Genomic DNA, 18,846 nt, shown 5'->3' on the forward strand with positions numbered 1-18,846 from the left:
GATATCAAAAGAGCATGTACAAAAAAATAATCAAAGAAATCATGATAAAAGTTCCTGATTATTTACGTGCTTTCCTTTAGAACAAAACGACGAATTGTACACCACCATTCGCTTCAACATCTCTGGTTGCTGTGAAAGGAGGAAAATATGATGAATCGAGCAAAAATATGTTGTGTTCACACTGAGACAACAGACTAGTCAAGAAATGGAAAAGAACCTGCTCAGTTATTCTTCAGTTTTCTCAAAGGTACATTCACCTCACACAAAAATGGTTTCAAATTTTCAGATTCCTGCCAAAGGGCAGCAACTTATATTTAAGTAGCACCTTAATAATAATCTTTATTATTGTCACAAGTAGGCTTACATTAACACTGCAATGAAGTTATTGTGAAAATCCCCTAGTCACCACATTCCGCCACCTGTTCAGGTACACGGAGGAAGAATTCAAACTGTCCAAATCACCTAACAGCACGTCTTTTGGGACTTGGGGGAGGAAACCGGAGCACCCGGATGAAACCCACGCAGACACGGGGAGAACGTGCAGACTCCACACAGACAGTGACCCAAGCCGGGAATCGAACTTGGGATCCTGACGCTGTGAAGCAACAGTGCGAACCACTGTGCTAGCGTGCTGCCCATTCATGTAGAAAGCTATCTTAAGGTGATTTGCAGAGCTATAATCAGACAAAAATGAATGCTCAACAACCTAAAGAGTACAGAAAGCAGAATTTTAACGAAAAGCAGGAAGTGACATTTTCTTTGCAGTTCACACTTAGTAATGAAATTGTAGGAAGCCATAGATTAGAAATGTACAATTTATAAGAATGTGATTTAATTAATTACTTGGTTATGATAGAGGAAGTGAAGTATTCTCTTATTATCATTTAAATATATTTCAGAATATGGAAATCATAGAATTTAGTGCAGAAGGAGACCATTCGGCCCATCGAGTCTGCACCGGCACTTAAGCTCACACCTCCACCCCATCCCTGTAACCCAGTAACCCACCCAATCCTTTTGGACACAATCCACCTAACCTGCATATCTTTGGACTGTGGGAGGAAATCAGAGCACCCAGAGGAAACCCACGCAGACATGGGGAGGACGTGCAGACTCCATACAGACAGTGACCCAAGCTGGGAATCGAACCTGGGACCCTGGATCTGTGAAGCGACAGTGCTAAATGTCATTAGGCCAACATGTTGGTTACTTTCCATAGATCTCAAATCTATCTCGTAATTGTGTTTCATATCCCTCAAGCCATTTTGTTTTCATGGAAATGCTTTAATTGGTTTTTGAACCCAGTTGTACGGGTAAGGGGAATCAGGTTTGTGTGCTTTTGTGGTGTTAAATTGCCTGAATTTAACATTAAATCATGTTGCCCACTTCCAGGTTTCTGTGGGGCAGTATTGGAACGTGAGCAGGGACTTTGTTTGGCTCTGTCAGTGTAATTCGGGTAGTTTAAATGCCAATTATGAAAAGTTTTAACCCTCAATTCTGAATTTCTCAGCCAGGGCAATTATCTCTGGACTTATCACATCTCATCAGGGTCACTGAGGTGAGTGCACAGCAGGAAGAGCTTCTCCAGTAAAACTGACAAGCTTGGGAAGGCATTCATCAACGCAACAGAGTGGTTGTAGCAATCGGGAGGTCTGAGGCTGCTGTTCCAAAGAGTACCATCGCCGCTTGGCACATGATTACCACTTCACCTGTCTGGCATTTGAGTCAGCTTCAACTGTATTTCCCTGCTACCAGCCTTTGCCATGGTATGTGAGCAGCTTTTGCAGATCTCCCTTGCACCTCTCATGAGGAGCAGGAGGAGACGAAAGACTAATCATAGAATTGTAGCATCAACGGTACCAGTAGCAGGGCCAACACCAGGAACAGCAGCAGTAGCTGTCTTCTCCTCAGCCACATGCCCCTCACAGGGCAGAGAGGATAGACAGCACGCTCTGGCTAGTAGGAGCCAAGACCACAACACTGCAGTCTGCAAACAGCACCAATGCTCTTGCGGTAGGTTGCTGCTGGCATCTTCATGTCATTGGAAGGTCAGCCACCAATCCTCCTTCTGCTGGCCTCCTTAACCACTTGAGAGCTCACCCCACTGCAGTCCTCAAATCCTGCAGCAGGAATTTTCAGCTAAAAGACTCCTCAGGTCTCCTCTCCATTCCTGCGATTGCTGCAGCCCCATAAATTCAGGTGCTGGTAAGTTCATGTGACTCATGTTGTGGGCAAAATCCTCCCTTTCACAAAACCAGCACGTCAGCCTGCCCACCCTCCCTGTGGTTGGTGATGGGATGCGAATGCCATGTTCTTGGAAAGAGCCTCGGTAATGTCTAACAATTCCTAAAATATGTTCACATAGGAGGGGGTTGGGAGGGGGGAACACCAGGAGAAACCCAGTGCCAACGGTAAAGGGGAACCGGAAGGGACAAAGGGTGAGGACACACAGGGAGACGACCACAGCTGCAAGGACAGGCACGCTGGCCGACGTTTTGTACAAAAGCAAATTACTGCGGATACTGGAATCTGAAACGAAAGAGAAAATGCTGGAAAATCTCAGCAAGTCTGGCAGCATCTGTAGGGAGAGATGCTTCGAGTCATGCGTTCCAACTTCACTGCTTTCCATTTCTCTCTTAGTGTTGGACAAGGTATTTACCAAGACTCGCTTCAACAGCCATATTTCCTTCCTCAGTGACTGTCTTCGTCTCTGACTTACATCATGAGGATTTCAACTTAAATTCCACCCTGCTGTAACCTCCAGGATTACAGGTACCTCCAGGATATACAACATTCTTCCATCTGCTGCTCTCGCCGCACACTGAAAGCCACACTCAGTGCCATGCGCCGCCACATGAAGACACTCGACATCTCTCTCCAGCAGCACCGTCTTACTCTCTCTCAAAGCTGTCCCTGTCCCCAGTTTCATTTCATCCTTCGCATCATTCGACGTCTTAACAAGAATCTTTTCCTGTTTCTTATAGATGGTAAGGAACACAAGCTTCAACAACTCATCAACACCACTGCCCATCCAAGGCCCTCCACCAGTCCCAATCCCTCGTACCCCATTTCTCCCAGTATCAACACCACTGCCCATCCCAGGCCCTCCACCAATCCCAATCCCTCGTACCCCATTTCTCCCAGTATCAACACCACTGCCCATCCCAGGCCCTCCACCAGTCCCGATCCCTCGTACCCTATTTCTCCCGGTATCAACACCGCTGCCCATCCCACGCTCTCCACCTGTCCCAATCCCTCGTACCTCATTTCTCCCAACCCCAGCCCTTGCCGCGTGTTCACCTTACCCTCTGACCTTCCCCTCTCTGAGGCTGAGCGTGCTGTTCTCAGCAAAGGACTCAGCTTTGTACCCTTACGTCCCCACCTCAATGAATTCCGGGCTCGACATGATGTTGAACTCTTCTTTCGTCGCCTTCTCTGTGTCCACTTCTTTGGGCAAGAATCCTCCCCCCATTCCACTGATCCTTTCATGTGCCTGACAAAGAGTCATCGGACTCAAAATGTTAGCTCTTTTCTCTCCCTATAGATGCTGTCAGACTTGCTGATGTTTTGTACATCTTAGTGCCAGGTGGCAATGAAAATGCGAGCGAAACTATACGCCGGTGGCGGCTGACCTCCAGAGGCACGCAAACAGGGCTCCCCATACCTGTACCTAGATTCTGAATCAGACAGATATAACAAACTGTCTGCTCCACATGATTTATTTTCCTGGTTACTTTTTCTTTGTTGCACACACTAATTTTCTAGACCCCGTTTGTGTCTTTTTTTTTCTTTCTTTTTGTTTCTCTGTCTGGTTGTATATCGATGTTAGTGCTATTGTGTATCGTACACAACATATGTTATTGTAATTACAAAACCAATGAAAATATTTTAAAAAAACATTCACTACCCACAAATGGCCCTGCCTTTGCCATTAACGCGGACTATTTCATCTGTTCTTATAATTCAGAGAATTTGAGAAAAACTATCTGGAAATCTGCTGTCTGCTGCTTTTCTTTAGTCCTTATTTACAGAACAACTCCCACATAGCACAGGATAACATCTACATGGGACTGACAAGCAGTGGTGACCTAACTGACCTTTCACCCTCTGCCAATTCCACGTTGATTACAACACAGCCTCTGTTCCTCCCTCGCTGTTATGATAAGCTTCAGAGACTTAAAGCCCTTTTCGCAGCAGGAGACCAAACAAAACAGGTGATATTATTGCAATTGCAGTATGATAACCTGAAGGCATTTGTTTCATAATTGTTGCCAACATTTCAAGTAAGTATAATGACGGGTTGGTGCAAAAAATTGTTTTATATCAAATTGAAGTGTGAAACTCATCCAGCACAATTGTTCTCCCAAACTAGGATTATATCTACACTGAGCATTTTGGGGATAAGTAACACAAATGGCCGGATTTTCTGACCCCGCCATGTTGGAATCCCCCGTGACCGATGCAGCAAATCATTGAAACGTTTATTGACTTCGGCGGGACTGGAAGATCCTGCTACCGACAGGGACCAGAAAACTTTGGCCTCAGTTGATTGATCAAACACTACGACTGTCGAAAGCAATTTGGTGAGGTAAATTGAGAATAGCTAACTCTAAAGTGTATTAGCTTAAGTGCAACTTTTCATAGACTTAGATCATCTTACTAGTATCAATAATCTAACATAACATTGTTTATTTCCCATGCAAGCTGTCCATTAAAACAAACCCAGCATTTTCAATCATTTAACATTACTTTGTGGGAAAATTGCCCTGCAAATTGCTTGAATTGTTTTACCAGAATGGTGTTTTTAACCTCATTAGTTAAAAGAGGACCCTTTATTTAACAGATGTGGAATTGTCCTTTTTATAAGCAGAAAATATTCTCAGAATACAGTCAGTATGTAAATCAAACTGAAGGTTTACATTTGCCTGTAAATTGACAAAGAAAAGTGTGTAATTTGGTTGCGAGCAAACAAAATTTATGGGCCGGAAATGACAATCAAGCCTGTCCTGTACCATACTGGCTGGAGCACCAGGACTAAATAATTCCTTTCCTTCCCTCCCTCAGCCATGCAACCACTTCGGAGAGACATATTGGCCGGAATTTTCCATCTGTTCCCGTCAGCGGGGTATTCCAGTCCTGCCCACGTAAAACCCCTTGCCATGGGCTTCCTGGTGGTGGTGGGGGGGGGGGACGGGGGGGGGGGGGGGGGGGGGGGGACGGTGGGAGGTGGCGCATACAACGGCAAACATTGTTGACATCAGCAGGATCAGACGATCTCACCACCGGCCAATGGCGGTTCACCTCGGCCGGCGTGAAACACGCCGCGGCGGAGCGTGGAAATTCCCATCCATTGTACAAGTCTTTTGACATCAAGGAAGATTAAAATGGAGTGGCCGTAAAATATGGAGTCAATAGTTAATTGCAATGCTGGGAACAGGCTTAGGACTTGAAATGAAACAAAATTACGTCGATTTTAGCAAAATCTAAATGTTGTAACAGCCAATTGTTAATTATCTTTGGAGTTACACTCAATACTTTAGTAGAGGGTTTGGTGACTAGGGGAATGATTGGCAGAATGATTAGAAGGGACGTGAGAAAACATTTTTCACCCAGAGGGTTGTGGGGGTCTGGAACTCACTGGTAGAAAAGGTAGTACAGGCAGAAACTCTCAACTCATTTAAAAGTTTCAGGATATGGACCTCAAGTGCCGTTAGCTGCAGGGCTACAGACCAGTGCTGGAAAATGGGCTGAGACTGAGGGACTTGTTTTTCGGCTGGCACAGACATGATGGGTTCTTTCTGTGCTATAAACTTCCTATGATTCTCACAAGTAGATTTCAAAGATGCAACAAAACTTCCTTTTCATGAACAGGAGCAAGAAGTTGAATTTTGGAAAATATTTGCCTGATATAAAAGTAGAGTCACCTTAGTCCCAGATGACCATCGGCTGCTTTCCCCTTTGAGGGGGAGAGCTGATTGGTGGTGATTTAACCTGAGGATCAGCACACCTCAGGCAAGAGGCAAGGCTCAGAAGGTGTGACCTTCATGAATAACCTCTCAGCATCATGAACCAGCTGCCCAGCCACTGAGTTAAAGAGGAAAGGAAACTTTATTTTCATAAAAAGGAGCAAGGAGTTGAATCTTGGAAACTTTTTACCTAGTAGAATGCCCAAATGGCGAGACAAGTAAATCTAAAATGTGCCTTGTAATGTTATTAAATTGGTTTTGATCCATAGGCACCCATGAAGTATTCAGATGGAAGGCTCAGAGTAGCTCAAAGTTCAAAAAAGAACAAAGAACCGTACAGCACAAGAGCAGGGCCTTCGGCCCTCCAAGCCTGCCAATCATTATTCCTGTTTAAACTAAAACCTTCTGCACTTCCGGGGTCAGTATCCCTCTATTCCTCTCCTATTCCCTTCCTATTCATGTATTTGTCAAGATGACTCTTAATACTGTAGCCACCTAAAATGGCTGATTCCCTATTAATTTGGCCAAAACCCGATTTAAAATGGCTAACCGAAAAGGCTGATGGGAAAAGCAGCCAACAGGACACAAACGGATAGCTGCAGACAGAATAGCGTATTCGGCTCTGAGGAAGTCGGCCCAGATCGATACTCAAGACTATTAGCAGCACATCAACCCAGACATCTGCAGTTTAATCGGCTATCCCCGGGAACAATTGCAACATATTAGCAATTGAATGCTGGGCCAGACCTCTCGGCGCCTGCAGTGGCCGAAACAAAGACAGGTGAACGACCACCCCCCTGATCGAGGAATCGCCCCATTATTGGAACATATCGAACCCAGTGATTGGGAACAAGTCCAATCACTTGGGACTCAGGGTCAAGGGCCGCCCCGAGAGGCGGGAAGCCCCTGGACCCTATAAAGTAAGGGGCCAAGTTCAGATCGCTCTCTCTCTCCCTTCTTCACCTGCTCGCAACCTTCGCAAGAACCTTCAACAAAGAATCGTAAGTCTGACTCCAGCGATCGCTACCCGATAGAGATTCCTAGCCATCGACCCGTATCAGCCTTTTTGAATCCCGCAGGCCAGCTCCAATTCGATAAACTATTTGTTTCCCTGACCTGGTGGGCCATCTCCTAAAGTCAAGTATTGGCCAGTAGTGGTAGGTTTTGATATAGATAGTAGGATTATTGTGTAAGTATTGATTGCTGTACATAATAAATGACCGTTGATTTCAATCTTACTAAGCGGTGTGCTGACTTATTAATCATAACTCGAGCTTGAACCACGTGGCGGTATCAGAAAGATACCTGGCGACTCGTGAGCAAAGGTGACATAATCAGAGCTAATAAAACTAAGGCTAAAAAGAGCAACATAATTGGCGACTCTGCCGGGACCCGACATAGAAGTGGAAAACCACTCCGGGAGAACCCCAGAAATTTGAATAGAATCCAATTGGAAGCAAAAACAAACAAACAAAAACCCCACAAGTGTTCAAGCGGTTCTGGTTAATAATTCACAATTCGGAAGTGTGTGTATGCATGCATAACTAACAGGGTTATAAGATAAAACTGATAGATTTTGATGCGTCAAAACGGTCGGAAGTCTGTATTTTCGGAAATTAGCGCAAGCCGTACCCACATCTACGACACCACCTTAGCCCCCTGTTCCAAATTTGAACGTAGCGAGCAGATAAGAGAGATGGCCATGCAGGCAATGCAGGCAATGCAAAGCCTCATGAACCCCAAAGAATTTGCGGTCGCACCGATCAGCAGCATTAAAGTGTCCCATTTGGGAAGTGGAAATTCGTAAATTTCTGCAGGGCAAAGGATGGCCCGTGTGGAGCGGTTTCTGTAATAATGACGATTCAGGTCCCGGAAGTATAGGGCATACTTGGTGGGAGAACATGAGTGAAATTCATAAGAAAAGCTGAGCAAAAGCGCGCAAGCCGATGGCAATCGTGTCCTGTATGGCACAATTGCGAGGCACAGAGGAGGTCTTCAGGACGCTCCGAAAAGAAATAGAAGGCATACATCGTATGAGTAAAATCGATGTATGCGAGATGGAAAAAGAGAACCTGGAACTGAAAAGGCAGTTAGAAGCCAAGGACGAAGAGGTGGCTGACGCCAAACGGGGTCACCAGTCTTGTCTGGCGCATTTAAGCAGTTTTCAATCCCAGTATGAGAAGGCTTATCAGGACACGCAGCATGCAGTCCTGGTTAAGAAAGACACAGAGAAGCAGGTGGAGACGCTACAGAAGCAATGTAGTGATCTCAAGGCAGCCTTGAGAGCGCTCCACGCTGCAACCACGGAACAAAGGCAGAGTACCTTAGACCATGCGAAGAGCTGAAAGCAAATTGCAGACCTGCAATCAATGCTTTCTGTCCAAAAGGGATTCCAAGACATCTTTCGGGAAGGTTTAGAACAGGAAGACGGCCCTGATTGGGAAGAATTGCAGGAGACAGCGCAGAGATATGTTCAGGGAACATGTGCGCAGGGAAAGCCCCAAAGGAGAAAAGCACCCCCACCCCCCACACAGTAGGTAGTACAGGCTCCCATGAACCCTGTAACAACCCACCACACCGCCACAGCAGACAAGGCGGAAGTCTTATATTCCACCCCCCTCACAGTGACCCAATTACAGGACGCGTGTGCTAAAATCACACCGTTCCTCCCCGCTTCAGACCCACACCATTTCTTTGCCACCGTCAAACACCAGGCGACCTTGTACAGCCTGGATGAGAAAGAGCAGGTAAAGCTCATGGTCCTCAGCTTAGACCCATCGGTAGCAGCAGCCCTTCCCGACCCACAGAACGTAGGAGGAGGCACCCTTGCAGAAATGCATACCGCGATCCTGGATGCGATCGGGTATAACCGGTGCGACCCCGTAGATGGCCTAAATAAGTGCAGACAGAAAAAGTCTGAACACCCCACAGCGTTTGCAGGACGCTTGTGGATTCACTTTGAAGCCGTTTTCGGAAATGTAGACCGTGCCCATTTGTCCGCAGACAATATGGCCAATTGGACCCGCACCCTTATCTCCCATGCCACGGAAGCAGGACAGAATGCCTGTAGTAATTATGACCCCTCGGAGGAGGCTCATAATGAGAAGTGGGTGGTCAAAAGATTGTCCCGTGTTTGGGAACAGTCGGCTCACAATAAACCCGCCGCTAGAACCCCCGAGGAAAACCAAGCCGCCGCAGACGTGCAGGCAGTAAGAACCACTCTTCACAACCCCGCCTGGGTAAACGAGGGAAAGAGCAGCCCCCCAGCAAAACCGCAAGAATGCTACAATTGCGGACAGTTGGGACATTTTGCCAAAGAATGCAATGGCCCTAAAAAGCCACAGAGAGCCCAACAGACAGGCCCTCTCAATAAGAAAAAAACAGAATCTATACACAGCGTTAGCGCCCAGTCGGATCAGACAGACTTGACCGCAACGGACTGACGGTGTACAGGCTCCCCCAGTTGGGTCTGCGATACCCTTTGGGATAGGTCAGGACGACCCGTAGTCGCAGCAAAGGTTAGCGGACAGCCGATCGAGCTTCTCTGGGACACAGGAGGGTCCCGCACAACCTTAAATTCCTCCACCCTTGGTAAGGACACGTGGCCCACTACTGCCACTATCACCCTCAGCGGCTTCACAGGCCACTCACAGCAGGGACACATCACAACCCCTGTACCCATCCAAATCGGAACCATTGATACAAAGCACCCCGTAGTGTTAGTCGACCTGCCCCCAACAGCAGAACACATTTTAGGGATCGACTTCATGAATTCCCACCACCTATCTTTCGACCCAGTCAACCAGTGTGTCTGGAAGATGGCAAAATCCGCTAGAGCCCCCGCAACGCTCACCATAGGAAACTGTATGAACAAAATTAGCGCAGTGGGCGAGTTTTGGTTCAACCCCACCACACTCAGCACGGACCGACAGGGTAGAGCTGTCCTGCAAAAGAACAGGGCAGCATTCGCGACCCACAAGCACGACTGTGGACGGATGCCTGGCTCCGTACAAATAACAGGACCGGACCCTAGACCCCAAAACCAGTACGGATTCCCCCTAGAAGCAGAGGGAGAAATCCTAAAGGTTATAGAAAGTTTATTAGAGCAGGGCGTCCTAAGATCGGTAGCCTCAACTAATAATGCCCCGATTTGGCCAGTGAGGAAACCCGACGGATCATGGCGCTTGACCATAGATTATCGGGAACTCAATAAAGTCACCCCCGCAGCAGCCCCCACCGTAGCAACAAGTCCCGAGACCATGCTCAAGCAGGGGCTCCATGCCCGATATTTCACGGTTTTGGATGTCAGTAATGGGTTCTGGTCCATTCCATTGGCAAAGGCATGCCAGTATAAATTTGCCTTCACTTTCCGAGCGCAGCAATACACGTGGACATGCCTGCCACAAGGCTTCCACAACTCCCCCTCCATTTTCCATCGACAGCTGGCGAATGGACTAGCAAACTTTTCTCGCCCCGAATGTCTGGTACAGTACGTAGATGATCTACTACTGCAGACAGACACAAAGGAAGAGCACATTGAGCTTCTGTCCGAATTCCTGGAATTACTACATTCCATTGGCTGTAAAGCAAACCCCAAAAAGGCCCAGATATTGGAATAGAAAGTGGTATATTTGGGTACTATTATCACACACGGCAAACGCGAGATCGAGCACAAAAGAATTGACTCGATCGCTAAATTGCCCCTTCCCCAACAGGTTTCAGCCCTCCGGTCGTTTTTAGGACTGGTTGGCTACTGCCGAAACCACATTGACGGTTTCGCCAGCAAGGCAGCACCCCTCTTAGACCTCCTAAAGAAAGGAGCCCCCTGGGAATGGCTTCCGCAGCATACGGATGCTGTGGAATCATTAAAACAGGCACTCATAGCCGCCCCCGCACTACAAGTTCCTGACCCGCTTTCCCCTTACGCAATAGAAGTAGCGACCACAGACCGCACCCTTTCAGCCGTGCTCCTGCAGGAACGGCACGACCAGCTAAGACCCGTGGCTTATGCCTCCCGAATTTTAGATGCTGTGGAGCAGGGATTCTCAGCCTGTGAGAGGCACCTGCTCGCAGTTTTCTGGGCAGTCCAGTACTTCTCATACATTACCGGACTGAACCCCATCACCATTTTGACCGAGCACACCCCCACCCAACTTTTAATAGACGGACGACTTAAAGACGGTACCGTCAGCCAAATCCGCGCTGCTAGGTGGACCCTTCTCTTACAAGGATGGGACATCACAGTCAAACGGACCAAAACACACACATACTTAGCGGACAATCTACAATACCCCGGAACCCCCCATGAGTGTGAAATCATCTTGCCCCACCATAATACAGGCCCCTTTATAGCTAAAACACCCCCCAGAAAACTAGCCACTCCATCTCAGAACCCCCCTCACCCGTACACGTGTGATCCCATTAGGATCTATGTGGATGGATCTTCCACAGTCCTGGATGGGCAACGCATAACAGGTTGTGCGATTTATGTGGAGGACGCGCAGGAACGCGCCCTCGAGGAAATCGCATTAAAATTACCCGGACACTTACGCGCGCAGTCAGCAGAGCTTGCGGCCATCACCTACAGTGTAGACCACCCAGACTCCTTCCCCAGCCCAGCAGACATATATTCAGACAGTCTATACGTGTGCAACAGCCTCACTGAATTTCTGCCCCTCTGGGAAACAAGAGGATTTGTTTCTGCGGATGGGAAACCCCTCCCCTCAGCCCCATTACTCCGCCATATTTTGAAAAAAGCCAAGAACCGGACCTTTGGCGTTATAAATGTCCGCAGCCACCATCGTTCCTCCCCCCCTGGAAATGTAAAAGCTGACGCGCTGGCTAAGGCAGGATCCAGGCATGGGTACTTTTGGAAGCCCCCCGAGAGCGCCCAGTGAGTGCGCCAGTGAGTGCAGTTCAGGTCGCGCAGACTAGGATCGAAGATCTAGTAGAGGCCCAGAAGCAGGATAGCGCTCTCACTGAAATCGTGAAAGGGAAGTTTCCAGCCTCATACAAGAGGTACAGAAATGCAATAACCACACACGACGGTGTGGTGCTAAAGGACACCCTTTATGTAGTTCCTGAGCAGGAACCAAATAATCTGTTTATTCCATGATGGTCATGGACACCAGGGAATCGAACCCACCGCAGCCCACCTCAAACAGCTTTGTTGGTGGCCTAATCTCAAAGAGGATGTATCCCATTACACTGAGAATTGCCTCATCTGCGCTCAGAACAACCCAGATAGATATGCCAAAAAGGCACAACTCAGCCACACCCGACCCGTTAACAGCCCCTGGACTAACCTCCAGATCGATTTTGTAGGTCCATTGCCTCCTTGCAGGAATGGCTATAAATATGTTCTGGTGGTCATAGACACTTTTACAAAGTGGGTGGAAGCATTTCCAGCCCGCACCAACACCGCGAAAACCACCGCCAAAATCCTCACCCACCACATCTTCACAAGATGGGGACTCCCCCGCAGCATTGAGTCGGACCAAGGTTCTCACTTTACGGGACGGGTCATGCAGAACGTCCTCACGATATTTGGCATAACCCAAAAATTTCACATTGTGTACCACCCACAGTCGAGTGGTATAGTGGAGCGCATGAATCGGACCCTAAAAACCACCCTCAGAAAAATGGTCCAGCAGAACAACACCACTTGGGACTCAGTCCTCCCTTTTGCGCTGATGTTTGTGCGTAACATTGTTTCCACCTCCACAGGTTTCACCCCACACACCCTCATGACCGGATGCCCCATGAAAGGGACAGAGTACTTGTTGGGTTTAGACCTGACCAGCCCTGAAGTTACGGCCCTCACCCATGAGAAAGCCGTTGAACAATTACTTGCAAATGTAAAAACGGCTCAGTTAGCAGCCGCTGTTAAACTGGGTACGAAAAGAAAACAGAGCAAGGCCTGTTTTGATAAGGCAGTACATGCAATGGAGTATAATATAGTACAACAAGTGATGTTGTCTGTGTATAACTCCAGCACATTTCTGTCTCCGAAATACTCGGGTCCGTACTCCATTACGGATAAAGTCAGCTGGTACTGGTCCAAGTGCCAGACGCCCGTTCTGATTCGATGGTAGAAGCACAGCACTAGCTTTTCAGCTGGTACTGGTTCAAGGCCAGATGCCCGATCTGATTTGACGGGAGAATCACAGCAGCAACCCCACCATGATGACTACATTTTTGCCCGTTCTTGTCGGTTGCTCAGGCAATGGAGAAACGGCGTGAGACCCGCCCTGCCTAGGGACCCCCCATTGGTCAAAAACGCTCGGGTAGGGGAGATATGGTATTGGTAGCCGTCCTACCCGGGGACTCCATCCAAATCTTACCCGTCGCGGCCCATGCGCACCTCATTTGACCTTTTCCTTTCAAAAACAGTTTTATTTATTTAGGCAACCTTTGGGTTGCTGCCAAATGCTATTTACATCCAGGAACATTTGGATGATAAACTTAGCACTGGTTCACCATTGGGAAGTGTGGTGTGTCCTGACATTTGTTTTGAAAAAAAAAAATGAGGGAGTCACATAGAGTGACCAATTATAAGGGAATAATTGGCCCCGAAGGACAGACACACTAACATACCGGATATTATACCAAGGTAGTTACAGATACTATGCTTGTTTTACAGAACTCCAGAAGCTCCAGGACCGGAGAAAACAGAAAACACAAAGAAAGAAAAAGAAAGAGGACAGCCATGAGGACTTCTTTCATCATGATCAAGATTTTTATACTGAACATTTGGTTGCGCGGGAACGCGGACCCCATTACTTCAAACCCTCCTGCCGTTAAATGTTTCACTGTCCCGCAGTACCGAGGGCCCAGTCACCAGCCACGCTGCATTATCCTGGTGTGCCAAGTTCATAACTTGGTACTCCCTGTCGTACGTTATTGAAGCACTATTAGCGTTGGCAATACTCTGCTGTGCAGTACAGACTATGCGCCTCCGCAAATGGAGACGGAGAGCGTACCGCGCTCGAACCCCGGTATATTGGATCCAAGACCCTATATTCGGTTATGACCAGACCCCAGACCCCCGCGACCTATAAAACAACAAAAGAATAAAGAACAAGCACTTGTGTTTTTCTGTAAATAAAAGATGTACAAAACTGCCAGTAACAAAAAATGTATGATCCTGAGCTTGACTGCCAAGCCAGGAAAGAACATATGGAATGTTATGATTGTTGTTGTATGTTTTAGAGAGATAGGATGATGCAATGCTTGATGAGTGTAATTAGGTAAAATTAGAGGTTCCAAGTTTTTATTTTTTAGATGCATGCCCCTGCCTGACATAGCGCCCTCAAGAATTGTTTAGGTAAAATTTTTGTGCATAGCTAGGGTCAGATTGGCCATGTAGGAGGTGTCCCCCCCCCCCCGATTAGGGAACAGAAAGGACAAAATTTATGTGATCCTTCACGCTTCGCGTTAGGATCACAAGGAGGCACTGTAGCCACCTAAAATGGCTGATTCCCTATTAATTTGGCCAAAACCCGATTTAAAATGGCTAACCGAAAAGGCTGATGGGAAAAGCAGCCAACAGGACACAAACGGACAGCTGCAGACAGAATAGCGTATTCGGCTCTGGGGAAGTCGGCCCAGATCGATACTCAAGACTATTAGCAGCACATCAACCCAGACATCTGCAGTTTAATCGGCTATTCCCGGGAACATTTGCAACATATTAGCAATTGAATGCCGAGCCAGACCTGTCGGCGCCTGCAGTGGCCGAAACAAAGACAGGTGACCGACCACCCCCCGATCGAGGAATCACCCCATTATTGGAGCATATCGAACCCATTGATTGGGAACAAGTCCAATCACTTGGGACTCAGGGTCAAGGGCCGCCCCGAGAGGCGGGAAGCCCCTGGACCTTATAAAGTAAGGGGCCAAGTTCAGATCGCTCTCTCTCTCCCTTCTTCACCTGCTCGCAACCTTCGCAAGAACCTTCGACAAAGAACCGTAAGTCTGACTCCAGCGATCGCTACCCGATAAGAGATTCCTAGCCATCGACCCGTATCAGCCTTTTTGAATCCCGCAGGCCAGATCCAATTCGATAAACTATTTGTTTCTCTGACCTGGTGGGCCATCTCCTAAAGTTAAGTATTGGCCAGTAGTGGTAGGTTTTGACATAGACAGTAGGATTATTGTGTAAGTATTGATTGCTGTACATAATAAATGACCGTTGATTTCAATCTTACTAAGCGATGTGCTGACTTATTAATCATAACTCGAACTTGAACCACGTGGCGGTATCAGAAAGATACCTGGCGACTTGTGAGCACAGGTGACATAATCAGAGCTAATAAAACTAAGGCTAAAAGGAGCAACAATACCGCTATCCTATCTGCTTCCACCACCTCCTCCGGCAGCGCGTTCCAGGCACTCATCACCTCTGTGTAAGATCACTTGCCTAGCACATATCCTCTAAACTTTCCTCCCTCGCACCTTAAACCTATGTCCCCCAGTAATTGACTTTCCCACCCAGGGAAAAAGCGTCCGACTATCCACTCTGTCCATGCCACACATAATTTTGTAAACCTCTGTCAGGTCACCCCTCAACCTCTGTCGTTCCAGTGAGAATAATCTGAGTTTATCCAATCGCTTCTCATAGCTAATACCCTCCAGACCAGGCAACATCCTGGTAAGCCTCTTTTGTACCCTCTCCAAAGCCTCCACATCCTTCCGGTAGTGTGACAAGCAGAATTGTATGCCATATTCCAAAAGTGACCGAAATAAGGTTCTGTACAGCTGTAGTATGAATTGCCAATTTTTTTACTCAATGACCCACCAACTGAGGTCTCAAATCCAAGCTAAATGATTTCTGTCCGACTGAGTTGAGGAGAAATCTGCCTGCAACATAGGCCTGAGAGCAACAGTGAAAGAGAGAATAGCTGCAAGGAAGATTTGATGGATTCTCAATTCAGGAAAAAACAGCTGGAGGCTATAAACGACAAGCTACTGGAGGAAATGGTGGAACTGTCAAAAATAGGTGGGATGTAACTGTTATTTTAATGTTACATAATACACCTCTTTCTATGACTAATACTCTGCCTAGTCAGGAACAAGATAGAGTGAATTAGATTTGTACAACAGCCTACCATCACTGATATATGAAAAAGCAAATGTTTTTAAATCATGGTATTAGGCGAGGTGATGCACCTGCACCACACAAGGAAAATGTGTCAGAGATGTCTCCAGCACAAACACAACTCAGGCAGCAAGCCCCCTATACGGAGGACATAAAGGTCAGTGAGCAGTTGTACATCACAATTGATGGCAAGGAATTCTTCAAATGAATTGTCAAAACATCTGACCATCAATGCAGATTTCTGCAGAAAATGATGAATCATTATGATGGTAGGTACAGTGTTAAACGTGCCTCTGTCACTAATGATATGTCATTAACTGAGACTGAACACTGAACTGTTGAATAACCTTGTGCAGAATCTGTCGTTAATCTGCTTTACATGTAGGATAGTCTGTCGCTGGTTTTACTTACAGGTTAAACTGTCACCCGGGGACGAGGTTTTCAAGAAAGAGAAATATCCGAGAAGAATCAGCACCTTAATAAGAGACATAAATCCAGTGAAGCAACATGTAAATGCTTCAGTTCAATATTCTGAATAACTGCTGCAAGTTAACATTTCTGTACTTTAACTGTGTTTATGTTTTGGCTCCAGACTGTCAATTTGGTTTTACGTTTTTAAGCTGTTGCTAACTTTTGGTTGGTTCAATTGGCTCTTTATAACCTTTGCTCTCGAGTCGCCAGGTATCTTTATGATACTGCCACGAGGTTCAAGTCCAAGTAATGATCAATAACTCAACACACCAATTAGTAAGATTCAAATCAAAGCACATTTATTATACACAGTAATCGCTACTCTTGCACAAATTCTACATCTAAGCTACTTCTACAACTAACAGGCCTATACTTAACTTCGGACTGGCCCACCAGGTCAGGGGAACAAATGGCCTTTCGTTCGGAATCTGGAACTGCGGGATTCAAAGCCGGTATGGACTGGTAGCTAGGAGCGCCTATCTCGTAGCGAGCGTCGACTTGAGACTTACTTCAGGGATGCGGCAGCTTGGACCGCTCACTCTCAGGGGTTGCTTCGTGTTGCTGAGTGACCCGGTCAAGGAGAGCGATTTGAACTTGGGGCTTAACTTTTATAGTCCCCAGGGGCTTCCTGCCTTTCGGGGTGGACCCTGTACCTGGTTCTAGATGATTGGACTTTGTTCCAATCGCTTGGTTCGATTTTTCCAATACTGAAGCGGTTCCCTGATCGATGGGCGGTCTTGAGGTGTTCGTTAACGTCTTTTGTGTTGGCTCCTGCTGGCGCCGGGGAGTCTGGCTTAGTTTTGTGTGTCCCAAATGTTGCTATTGTTCCCGGGGACTGCCAATTAGTATGTAGATGGCTGCTACATTATTATGCTGATGGTCGCTGGTATCGATGCTGTCTGGGCTTTTGCAGAGTTAAATACACAGCAAACCTGCACCTGCTGGTTTCTGCCTGTGTTGGCTGAATTTCCCTTCAGCCTTTGCCGTTCGCCATTTTAAATCAGGACTTGGCCAACTCAGGTGGCTACACAGCATCACAATAAAATTTGAAATTTATAGTGCGGTCCAGGCAAGTTATATTTTATGACAGATATATTACTGGTAGCCTTTTTCATTTATTAGTGGTATTTATGTGAATGAAGTGAATTCATTTTCTAGATTGTCCCTTTTCCAAGCTTTGAATACTTAGCCGCAGGGTGACTATCTTTTCCATATTTTAAGGTACTATGCATTAACTGTTTGTCCCATGTGGGATATATTGTGTGCTGTATTTTCTAGAACAACCTGAGAAGAATGATTCTAGGAGTCAGGATGAGCTGGAATTGAATGAGTCAGCCAGAAGGTTGAAATGAGATAAGTTGTAACTCTCACCCCTGGTCTCAATTAAAAGAACCTCCACCCCAACACCTACCAACAACCTAACCCCAACCCAATCCATGAGCAAATTGTTTCTTTAAATCAGTTAGCAACCAGGCTAACTGATCACAGCTAGAATCAGCTTTCTACTTAAGTGGAAATAATTTAATGGGCAGCTGGTCAACTGGGATCAGTTCCAATTCCCACTTAAAACTGGACCTGTTGACAACTGATTTTTCCTGATCAAAAATCTGTCTACTTTAACCTTGAAAATATTCAATGACATAACCTCCACTGCTATTTGGGTTGTGGAATTCAAATGATTAATGGCACTCTAGGAGAAGAGAATCTCCATCTTAAATGGGAGACTGCATGCCTCACCATTCTCCTGCAAGCTACTTCATCAAGGTTTTCATCTGAGTCCTCTGCAGAATTACTTGACCGCTACCTCACACTTGGTGAGCTGCCAATCAAATCATCCTCTACTCAATGAGTTGCCATGTGATGAGCCCAACACTGCTAGCCTTCAGGGTGTAAGTGTCTAAATAGACAGTTGCCAGTGTCAGATCAAGTGACAGGGCTTCTTTATTAATGTTGTGCAATTGCTTTTGCCCTTCCTCCTTGAGCTGCTATGGTTGTGCAGGCAGCAGTTCTTGGGTGTTTGAAAGGGGTTTGGATAGGAAGTAAGAAGTCCATGATCACATCTTCAGTAGCATCATGTCAGATAGAACCACTCCTCTGTAGGTGCCAAGAAATGCAGGTGCCCTTGTCCCCTGCTGTCTCTGCACTGCGCCCTTCTATTGTGCGTCATCTTGTCCTGCAAGAGAGATGGCAGACTGTCCATGGTTGTTTAGCACCGTGTTTGGGTGTTGCCATGGGATTTACGTTTCCCCATCACTTGATTGGAGATGGGGCTGCTCTCAAAATGCAGTGCATGACCTTCCTGTCGCCAAC

General features: G+C 46.8%; 1 protein-coding gene across 5 annotated transcripts in view; it reads right to left on the reverse strand.

The window, feature by feature from the left end:
* ush1c (Usher syndrome 1C) overlaps positions 1-18,846 on the reverse strand; it is a 420,683-nt gene that overhangs the window by 92,114 nt on the left and 309,723 nt on the right. For 3 of the 5 annotated variants that reach the window (XM_072466296.1, XM_072466293.1, XM_072466292.1), the window contains one exon: positions 67-129. The exons of the other annotated variants lie outside the window; for them this stretch is intronic. In XM_072466296.1, coding sequence (XP_072322397.1) covers positions 67-129 — 63 coding nt within the window. The remainder of the gene's footprint in view (positions 1-66; positions 130-18,846) is intronic. 5 annotated transcript variants of the gene reach the window in all.

Source organism: Scyliorhinus torazame, chromosome 10, assembly GCF_047496885.1.
Source record: "Scyliorhinus torazame isolate Kashiwa2021f chromosome 10, sScyTor2.1, whole genome shotgun sequence".
NCBI classification, from domain to species: Eukaryota; Metazoa; Chordata; class Chondrichthyes; order Carcharhiniformes; family Scyliorhinidae; genus Scyliorhinus; species Scyliorhinus torazame.